The 11,880-nt window shown below is 36.5% G+C and overlaps 1 protein-coding gene across 1 annotated transcript; it reads left to right on the top strand.

Annotated features, from left to right (window-relative positions):
* The first annotated feature begins 174 nt into the window (after positions 1 to 174).
* hscb (HscB mitochondrial iron-sulfur cluster cochaperone) lies at positions 175 to 11,082 on the top strand. The gene is made up of 6 exons (XM_067439527.1): positions 175 to 557; positions 1,839 to 1,935; positions 6,613 to 6,702; positions 9,940 to 10,084; positions 10,336 to 10,383; positions 10,508 to 11,082. Exons 1-6 carry the CDS (start codon positions 223 to 225, stop codon positions 10,600 to 10,602), a joined length of 810 nt encoding a protein of 269 aa, XP_067295628.1. The 5' UTR covers positions 175 to 222; the 3' UTR covers positions 10,603 to 11,082.
* Positions 11,083 to 11,880: the final 798 nt, after the last annotated feature.

Raw genomic sequence — 11,880 nt, 5'->3', positions numbered from 1 at the left:
TAATCTTTGATACTGAGTTGTCATAAAATTCCAGATCCTGTCTCATTCTAGTAGATCTCATGTTTCACTAACTACGAACAAATAACTATAGCACAATAAAGCAAATAAATGCGACGAAATGTTTTAAAAGGTCAAACTTTTATTTTGAAAAATGATTGCTGTTCATGACAGGAAGTATCGCAATCATATTTTATAAGCCCGGTTTCTTTCTGTGGTTTAATCATGATAACTCTATTCAGGCTCCGATTTTTGTTTACGTCTTCCGGATTAAATCACGCACACAGATGTATATCAGACGGGCAACGTCTCAACCTTGTGTTGTATCCGTATTTCTCTTCAGAACGAGCGGTCAGCTCTTACAGTAAAGACAGTAAGGGTGTTTCTCTCTGTAAAGCAGTTAAAGGACACTTGAGTCAGAAGTCATTCAGCACTGTTACTGTTACACTCAACAGAATCTGCTGGAACTGCGGATTTTCTGCTGAATTATTTTTCTGTTCCTCCTGTAATGTGATCCAGCCTGCTGATGACAAGACTAATTATTTTGACCTCTTGAAGTGGTGAGTTAACTTTGTTACAATACATTGTAATGCACTTATGGAGTCATGGTTGTTTTTTTTATCTGCCTTCTTGGTCCTGAGCTTCCAAAAAGTTACTTTTTTTATTATAATTTTTACTTTCATTCCTCAAAATCCATTTTGTGTGTGTGTGTGTGTGTGTGTGTGTGTGTGTGTGTGTGTGTGTGTGTGTGTGTGTGTGTGTGTGTGTACATATAATGTACAGTAGGCTACTGGTCAAAAGTTTGGACTTATTATTGTCTCTTATGGTCATCAAGTCTGCATTTATTTGCTCAAAAATATATAGAAGAAAACCCTGTAATATTTGAAATATTATAATTTAAAATAATGGTTTTCTACTTTAATATACTTAAAAACATTTATTTTTGTGATGCAAATATGAATTTTCAAAATCAGACCCTTCTAATTATTCTAATATGCTGATGTATTATCAGTGTTGGAAATAGTTGTGCTGCTTAATATTTTTTGGAACTTTTTACTGAGTAACTTATTTATAATAGAAATATTTTCTAACTATATATATATATATATATATATATATATATATATATATATATATATATATATATATATATATATATATATATATATATATATATATATATATATAAATATATATATATATTAATCAATTTAACATATCTTTGCTGAATAAAAGTTCTTTCTTTTTTTTTAAAAAAGGAAAAAAAAACAGACCCAGCCTTTTGAAGGTAGTGTATATTGTTACAAAAGACTTATTTTTTAAATAAATGTTTTTTTTTCTACAACTTTTTATTCACCAAAGAATCTTGAAAAAAGTATTACAGGTTAAAAAAAAAAAAATAAGCAGCACAACTGTTTTCTAACATTAATAATAAATCCTCATATTAGACTGATTTCTGAAGGAATGAACAACGAAGGAATGAGTAATGATGCTGTAAATTCAGCTTTGATCACAGGAATAAATTATGTTTTTAATATATTAAAATAGACAAACATTATTTTAAACAGTAATAATATTTTGTCTGTATTTTTGGTCTGCTTGATGAGCATGAGACTTTCAAAAACATTAAAAATATTGATGGTTTCCCAACCTTTGACCGATGCTGTATATGATGTAGTAGTTGATCATTATACTGATTCAGAACTGTACGGATACAGATCTTGGTTGCAGAAAGAAATGTTTTAGAGCTTATGTTTAGATGTGAAATATCTTTGTATTTCAAATTCTTTATAGTTCACATCCTGTCATATATGTTAATGAACATGTGTGTGTTTCCTCAGTGAAAAAACATTTTCTTTGGACTCCCAAAAACTTCAGAAAAGATACTTGGAGCTGCAAAGATCTCTCCATCCTGACAACTTTGGCCAGAAATCATTGGTAATGGACTACATTATACAAAATGTGCTATATACAGAACTTAGCAAAAAAAAATAAAGAGTTAAAGAGAATATATATATATATATATATATATATATATATATATATATATATATATATATATATATATATATATATATATATATATATATATATATATATATATATATATATATATATATATATTAGGGGTGTAACGGTTCACAAAATTCACGGTTCGGTTGGATACGATACACTGGTGTCACGGTTCGGTACGTTACGGTTCGGTATGTTTTAGATACAGCAAAAAGAAAAAATTGGCAGATAAATTACCTTTTTTTATTATTTTTTTATTAAAACTAGCAAAGTATGATTTTTTTAAATTTTTTACATTGAACAATGATGGAGCTATACTTTACCCATCTTCTATGTAGTTACAGGAATTACTTTACATTAGCGTGTGCGGTGCGTGTTGCGTTGCGTGTGCGTTGCAGGAGCCCCACACCCTGTAGTGCTTTCACATATGCTGCGTTTGCAGTCGTAACTGATCCGCTGTTGCACACCACAAACACAGCATTGATTCATTATTTTTTATTTAAAATCCAAAAGTTTTTACTGAACATGCCTCGTCAGAATTCCAATTCTCTTTGTTTACTCTTTAATAGAAGTCAGGTTACGTAGCCTACTACATTTAAACAACATTTATTAAATTCATTTATTCATATTTATATACTTTAGATTTAGCTCACACAAGTGGCAAAACATTTAAACATAGGTTATAGCCTTAAATCACAAACATTTTAAATTAGAAACTTACAATAGTCTATTCAAAAACAACCGACTCTCGTCTTTTCTTTCGTTTTTAAACCCTTTTAAAAGAAATCCTGCAGGTCGAAAAGAACTTTGCTTTTCACCTCCAAGAAAGTACGAGTGCTCTCCATTATGGCACTTTTTTTGACCTAAATGCCAGGTAAGGTGTCGTTTTGTTGCTTTACTTGAGAAAAAAAGCCATGTCTTGACTTTGAAACAAGAGTATATTTTAAATGATATGCATCTGTGGTGAAATTACTAGATTTTCGCGTCAGTACATGTTTATTTAAATGCGAACAATGTTCTATCACTTTAGTGCAGCAACGCAGCGCAGCAAAAAATAGACTCGGTACGAAAACGATCCGTGCACTGCTGCAGACACAACGCTCCTGGAACGGACTGACGGACAGCATCCGCGTGCAGTGTGAAAGCTGTCATCCGTTAACATGGGTACGGAAAAAAATACGCACCGCACACGCGCTGCAAACGGAGTATGTGTGAAACGGGCGTTAGGTCTCATATCCGTGGCTATAAATGGACCACTCGCTGCGGTGATTTTGCCATTTGAATAAGTTGGAAATGTCTGTCTAAATGCTGCGGGGATAGTTTGTGGGATAGTTTGTGGCTGTTTCTCCTTTTTATCGTCTTGTTGTCGGCGTAAATGAGTTGATTGACATGACATGAATTATTCCCGCTGCTGTACCATCAGCAAATGCGACATACCGTTGTTTTTTAATCCATCACTCTTGCCAACACCATCATAGCTTACAGAGAATCCAAAGTTCACCCAAACACCAGACCTGTTGGTTATTGGAGGATCTTCTATTTCTGGTTTGTTAAACGCAATAGCCATTTTGCCACGAGCATTCAGCGCGTAGCCTACTGAGTAAGCGAGCACCTGACTGAGCAGCCTAAAGCATATTTGGTGTTTTTTTTTCTTTAACTTCGGCGGTGTCAGGGGCATTGGCTGTTATGACGTTTTGGTTATTGGGCTACCTTGTTGAACGCATATTATTATATTTCACACACTTTTTTATTTTCCAAATCTAATTAATTAGTCCAAGAACCAATACGATTTAATACGAATACGCGTATTGTTACACCCCTAATATATATATATATGTGTGTGTGTGACTTGTGCCACATTAGACCTTCTAGTCGAGATATCCTTCGATGTCCTCATGCGTCGACGAGCCTTGGGTGACCACTGATTGGTGGTTTGTCCCTCCTTAGACCACTGTTGATACATTTTCACATTTCATCGAGAGTAACCCAGAAGTCTTGTTGTTTCAGAAATGCTCTGACCCAATTGCCTTGCCAATGCCATTACAATATGGCCCTTGTCAAAGTCAATCAGATCTTTATTCTTGGCCAACATTTTAATTACGAGAACTTACTTGTAATGGATTGTTTGCTAACCATCCAATCTATCCAGACCTTAAAGGCCCACTGAAGTGCCTTGAAATGCGCAGCATTATTCAAGGTGTTGAGACAGGGCGGGACATATCGAACAGCCCCTCCCCTTTTTAAAATAACCTGTAGCATTTTGTTTATATCACAGCTCAGCCAGAGACGTTGAGCTCAGTAAAGTAGCAGTTTCCTCTTAATCTCTAACCATTTCTCCTCATAATCTCCATATCGCTTTAAAATATGGCGTTCTGTGTAGAATTCAAATGGGTCTGATCCAGTTTCTGGTCTGCTGATTCACGCAAAAGATCCGCTCTGTGCTATCATGTTTCCGAACCGGAGCTGCGGCAAGCAAATGTGAAACCAGACATCATTCGTTACAATGGAAAGCATATTTACACTGTTTGAATTGTTCCTTCTCCTCTATACAGTGGACTAAGTGCCATTCACCATGTAGAAAATAGTAAATTTGTGACCAAGTGACCAATTTCAGCCATAGCTTCAGTGTCTATTTATAATGTAGTGGGCAGGGATTCAGAATCTAGAGATCATTTGATTGGACAGAAAATCTGATGAGAAGCTGAAGTGCAGAGTCAAATTCAGTATCATTGATTCATATTGGTGGAAATGAGAGACTGTAGGTTTTGAATGCTTATATCTTATAAATGTGAAAATGTCATTGTTTTGGAGTACACTAGCTTATAGATAGCCTTAAGCCTAAAAGACAAAAAAACTTCAATTTTGAATTTACGGGGACTTTAACTTATGGCATTGTTAAGAGAGGATCAATGAAATTTGCTTCACCTGTGACTGGTCATAATGTTTTGGCTCATCAGTGTTTGTATATATCATATACACATGCATTAAAAATTTTAGGGGCAGTAAGATTTTTTTGTTAAAAGAAATTAATACTTGATTCAGGAAGGTAAACATTTAATTGATCAAAAGTGGCAACAAGTGTCCTCAAAGTTGATGTGTTAAAAGCAGGAACAACTAGCAAGCGTAAAGATTTTAGCGAGTTTGACAAGGGCCACATTATGATGGCTAGATGACTGGGTCAGAGCATCTCAAACTGAAGCTCTTTTGGTGTGTTCCTGGTCCGCAGTGGTCAGTATCTATCAAATGTGCTCCAAAGAAGGAACACTAGTGAACCGACGACAGGGTCATGGCTCATTGATGCACGTGGGGAGTGAAGGCTGGCCCGTGTGGTCCGATCAAACAGACGAGCTACTGTTGCTCTAATTGCTCAAGAAGTTAATGTTACTTCTGATAGAAAGGTGTCAGAATACACAGGGCATCGCAGTTTGTTGCGAATGTGGCTGCATAGCCACAGACCAGCCCATGCTTACCCCCGTCCACTGCCGAATGTGACAACAGTGGGCACGTGCGCATCAAAACTGGACCACGAAGAAATGGAAGGAGGTGGCCTGGTCTGATGAATCAAGTTTTCTTTTATATCACGTGGATGGCAGGGTGCCAGACCACCTACCTAAGCATTGTTTCAGACCAACTATTTCTTGGACAAGTTTGAGGAGCACAGGTGTTAGTTTGAGGGGTTAAATTCCCTAGATCTCAATCCAATTGAGCATCTGTGTCATGTGCTGAACAAACAAGTCCGATCCATGGAGGACACACCTCGCAAGTCACAGGACTTAAAGGACCTGCTGCTAACATCTTGGGGCCAGATACCACAATGTAAAAACAACTTGCATTTCAAATAATATATCTTAATATTTGCATCGTATTTGCAAATCTTAATGGTTTTAAAACAGAAATGTGATTAACCTTCTAAACCTTTTCTTTTGAAACTTTACCTGCACATTCTCAGTAACTAATGTCCAGGCGTATTTAGATGCTCAGGTAAAAGGAATACAGCATATCATTGTTCATATAAGGCAGCAGACATTATTTTAGTGAATGATTCATGCTTCGTGTGTCCATTTGGGTCTCCTGACAGCAACAGCAAGCCAGATGTTGGTTCTCCAGGCTTTGGCAACTCTGACAGCTGAAAATGTTTCTCCTCTGCAAAGCATTTCTTTCGTTTCTCACCTCTTATTTCACCTGACGCCTCCCATCACAGCTCAGACCCTCTGCGTCTGCCCACACAGCGATATCCTTCAGGGAAAAAACCCACACACAATTATCAGCATTGCTGGGGTTTCGTTTTTTGACAATTCTCCTCATTCCCAAGAGGAAATCCTTACCACAAACAAAGAACATGTCATGATATCTTAAAATGAATGTGACGACAGCACATAATTATATAACAATTGGAAAAGTTAGAAAACTTGGGCAGAGTACGAATAGGTTTTTGTACCACACTACCTTTGTTACTCCATAAAATCACAATATTGTTTAGGTTGCTTTATACTTTGGTGCTTTGTGTATTTGTGCCTTTAGGGGCTGTTGAAATTGTTTTTGTAGCTCGTAAGAAGAATGACTTTAATTTGGAATGACTTTGTGGTCTGATCCTATTTACAGAAAGAGCAGGATTATTCAGAAGAACAATCAGCACTGGTGAACAAAGCCTATAGAACGCTGCAGAAACCTCTGAGTCGGGCCGTCTACATGGCAAGTATTTTTATCGAGTAAATATTTGTTGTGTATATGCCATCCGAAGGTCATATATACTGGGCCAAAAAAATATTTGGACGTGGATATTTGAAATTGGATATAATCATTTCAAAGGAAGAACCCAAGCATACTTTTCAAAGAAATTATTTCACGTAAATATTTTTTTTAATGATCAAGCAATGGATGTATTGTTAATATTAATATATTGTGACACTTTGTGTTTGTGAATTGTTTATATACTCTATAGTTAATATATAATCTGTATAATTTATATATAATCAATATAATTTTTCAGTAATTCACCCAAAACTCGGTTAAAAAGATTCATAGAGAGATCGCAGAAGGAATCTATTTCAATTGAACAGTTTAATACAAGTCTTCTAAAAAGACATGATCAATTTATATGATAAACAGATTAAATTTTGTGCTTTTATTCACATACTGTATAAACATTGATCAGCGAACATTTATAGAGCACTCAAATATGGTAAATAGAAGCTCAACTGTACTTGCTTGATGTGCTATGCAAGAACCAATGAGGTTCATTCTCATGTTACGCAGCTCGTTTAAACTTCCGCAAGAACCAATGAGGTTCATTCTTGTGTTATGCAGCACAATTGAGCTTCTGCAAGAACCAATGAGCCTCATTCTCATGTGTCAAGCAAGTACGGTTGAGCTTCTATTTGCCATATTTGAGTGATCTATGGCTGAATCTGAAATCTCATACTCAGCATCATTGCTGGCACTGGGGCGGTACCCTAAGGTACAAAACCGAAAAGGTACTAATATGCACCTTTAAGGTACTACTACTTTGTATATTTAAGGTACTTATATGCACTCTTAAAGGGTTAGTTCACCCAAAAATGAAATTTATGTAATTAATGACTCACCCTAATGTCGTTCCACACCCAGACCTCCGTTCATCTTCACCGAATTTAGCCCCGCCCACAACATTTTTAGGTCGGGCGGTTCGGTCTGGCATCGCTCCATAGAGGAGTAATTATCCCCGAACAGAAATTGTTCGGATCAATGAAATCATCAGGGCGGGCTTTAGACGATGACGGACAGATGATCAACAGTAACGTAATCATGCACATCATCAAAGGGGCTTGGATTATATTTACTCGAATCTTAAACGGAGAGCTTGTTTGTATCTGCATTCACCTTCACAATTTCTCTCAAAAATGATGATCATGTTGGGTAAGTACTCTGTGTATCATTAAATTCTTTTATTTTTTTACAACACCGGCTAAGATCGTTTATTCCAGCGCGTGTGCAGACAGGGTTGCCAAGTTTTTACAACAAAATCCGCCAACTACTAGCCCTAAACAATAGCTTCTCGGGGGGTTCTCCGGGGGAAAAATGGTGTTTGGGGGGTAACGTGTGTTATTTTGGCAAGGTTGCCTGCTAAAATTCACACTCATGGGTCTATATATCACATAATAGTCGCTTCAACCCTTGGACATATAAAACAACTGCGGAAAAAAACGCGGACTTGGCAACACATTAGTTGAGCTCTGTTGACATTTGACAATGCGTCGCTTCGTTGCTCTGATTGGTTGTTGGTTTATCCAATTGATGACTTTCCTGGTTCGGTTGAAACACGCCCCATAATCACAGCCCAATGGAGCAGTTTCAGACTCATATTCTGACTAGAATTGAGTATGACCACGTCAGGCTATCAAAAACTATGATTTTATTCAGCATTGTCTTCTCTGCCGTGTTCCTCCAAAAAGATTCAAACGGTTCATGAATCAGTGAATCGATCAATGATTCGGATCGCCAATGTCACATGATTTCTGCAGTTCGGATTGCATCAAACTGCCATATACAATAATATCTTAAACTGTGTTCCGATGAAGAACCAAGGTCTTACGGGTGTGGAACGACATTAGGGTGAGTCATTAATGACATCAATTTCATTTTTGGGTGAACTAACCCTTTAAAGTACTGATATGTACCTTTTTAAGGTACTAACATGTACCATGACATTTGTACCTTAGGGTACCGCCCCAGTGACAGCACTGTACCTTTTTTTCTGTGAGTGTATAGTTATTCCGTACATAAACACACATATAGTTAATTACATATTGTAGGCAAAAAACAGTATGCGTCCAAATTCACAGTACTCATTGAAGAGAATGTAAAAAGTACCCGGATGACCTACTTCTTCTGGTGAGATTCTGAAATGTGCATACGATGAACACTTTCCTATCCCACGAGGCCACGGGAGGGGATTTATGAATGACAGTGAAGCGAGCAACTGACGCTGGAAGGTCATGTGAAAATGACAACATGGCGAATGTAGTATCTCTGGTTTGCATTCATACTATGTAGAACATATGGTTACGCTCACAAAGTACTTATGGACAAAGCGTAACTTGCACGACGTATGATGTCGGACATAGCGTAAGCGTTTTGAACTGCGAGAGGCTTTAAACTTTCTATGTAAGTTGAATACAGAAGGCGGTGTGGCGGTAGATAGATATTTTACTTAATAAAGCTTTAAATATGGGTATTTTATTTACACAAACCAATCGATTCACTTCAAAAGGCCTTTATTAACCCCCCAGAGCTTGTTGGAGTACGTTTATAATGGATGGATGCACTTTTTTAGGCTGCCATTCACTGCAAAATATAAAGCTTGGATTAGCCAGGACATTTTTTTTTATATAACTCCGATTGCATTCGTCTGAAGGAAGGATGTCATATACACCTAGAATACACCCTTTAAAGCATCATGGCAGAGCATTAAAGTCGACTAGTTTGTGCAAGCCCTACTATGATCATGTTTAAATGTGTATGAAAGCCTAAATTAAATCTGTTCATCAAATAAAGCAATCGTGTCTCTTCAGAAGACTTGGATTAAACCGCATATGGATTCAGTTTTATGAACGTCATCAGAGTTTTGGATGAATAGACTTTAGACTTTTAATTTGTGTTCCGAGATGAATGAAAGTCTTACGGGTTTGGAATGACATGAGGGTGAGTAAATGATGAAGGAATTTTTCATTTTTGCCTGAACTAACCCAAACACATTCTGTGACAACTTCATAGATAAACGGTTTCCATACTTTTCTGTGTATATTTCACAGAGAAAAGGGAATTTATTTGATCAGTGTTCGCTCTCTGCTTGGTAGTTTCTATGACTATTGAATGTTACATTGTGGTCTGTTATGACTGCTGCTATTTGAGAAGCGCTTTACCCTCCATAACCTGCATGTTCTGCTCTAGCTGGAGCTGCAAGGGGTTTTGCTGGAAGAGGGTACGGACGCCACCGCGGATCCCGCGGTTCTCCGAGAAGTCATGGAGATTAACGAGAGCCTCGCAGAGACGCGGAGCCAAGACGAGGTCAATGCTATCGGGCAGTCGGTGCGAGGTGTGTAGGCCAGATAGAAAAGCTCCAACCGGAAGTGATTTGTTGAAATATTGCTCTGCGCCCACTCATGTCACTTGCAGCTTGTTTATTTGACCTTTTGCAGCCCTAGATTCATTCCATCAGAAAGTTCAAGGTTCTGTGGTTTTATGTGTGTGATTTCACTGCTTAAACATTGTGGCTGTGGGGTTTATTTGTGAAAGGATGGTAGCACTTCAGCTGTTTTCATACTGTATTTTACTTTCTTTCACCAGAGAAACTGAAAGACTTGACTGAACAGATGAATTCATCCCTAAACAAAGGTATTTTTCACTCTCCCAAATTTGACAGAAATACACAATCGAGGCCTTTTGCACGCACATTTCCATGGCATGCGAGTGGAAAATAGCTGTTTTTGTGTTTGCCTCACGAGCCTCTTTTTCACAGGGGATCTGCTGACCGCCAAAGGGCTTCTGGCCCGCATGAAGTACTTTACAAATATAGAGGAACAGGTAAAAGACCGAATCGCAGAGGGGTGCTGAGGGAAAACTACTGTAAACAATTTGCAATTGTAATCCGTTTGACACAGCTCGGTGAGAGATTTCAGGCTTGTACTCTGACGTTTTTATAGTAATATTTATTGTTATTAGTACAAATATGTTGGATTATTGTTGGTAACTGAATAAAGTACATATATTTTAATCTTCTGTCGAAAAGAATGTTTTTGTGTTAGCAACAATTTTTTTAATACATTGGGTAAGAAGTTAGGGTAACTTTATTTTTAGGTGACAAAGTTACACGTTAATACATGTACTTAATATAGTAATAATAGTAAATTATGCTTGATTCAAGTAACTAACCCTAAACACTATCCATCGCTAAAGTCAGTACATGCAGTTAATACATTTTTTTCATTACTTAATTGAGTAGGTACAATGTAACTGTCACTTTACTACATGTAACATGTAACAAGGACACTAAAATAAAGTGGGTTACACTTTATTTTAAGGTGACGTAGTTACACGTTACTGCATGTACTTACTATTGTAGTAATAGTAAATTATGAATACATACAAGTAAACTAACCCTAAATCAAACCCTAAACACAATCCATCTCTATAGGAAGTACATGTAGTTATTTCATATTTGTATTACTTATTTGAGTTAGTACAATGAAGCTGTCACTTTACTACATGTAATGTGTAACAAACCCTAAAATAAAGAAGGTTGCACTTGTACTGTAGTTACACATTACTTCATGTACTTATTATAGTAGCAACAGTAAATTATGCATAATTACAAGTAAATAACCCTAAACCAAACCTTAACCGTAACTCTATAGTAGGTACATGTAGTTAATTAATATTTTTATTACTTACTAGAGTAAGTACAATGTAACTGTAACTTTACAACATGTAACATGTAACAAAGACACTAAAATTAAGTGTAACGCATTGTACTTTAGTTTTTTTGTTACACGTTTCTGTATGTACTTTCTATAATAATCACAGTATATTTTTCAGAATTTCAAGTAACTAACCATAAACCAAACTGTAGTTAGTTAATATTAGTATCACTAATAATTAAAATGCAACTGTCACCTTACAACATGTTTAACAGACACTAAAATAAAATAGGTTTAAATTGGGGTGTGGTTAAGGTTAGCTGCATGCAATTATGCACACTTTATAGTCATTACTATAGTAACTACATGTAAGATGTGTAACAAAGACACTGTGAAATAAAGTGTTAGTGCAAACTCTGCTAATAACACTTGCAAAAATTATCTTAGATGAGATAAAGAATGTGTTCCAGAAAGA

This window comes from Pseudorasbora parva, chromosome 3, assembly GCF_024679245.1.
Source record: "Pseudorasbora parva isolate DD20220531a chromosome 3, ASM2467924v1, whole genome shotgun sequence".
In the NCBI taxonomy this organism is placed as follows: domain Eukaryota; kingdom Metazoa; phylum Chordata; class Actinopteri; order Cypriniformes; family Gobionidae; genus Pseudorasbora; species Pseudorasbora parva.
Note: the sequence above shows the minus strand (reverse complement) of the source record. Positions and strands in the feature narration are given on the sequence as shown.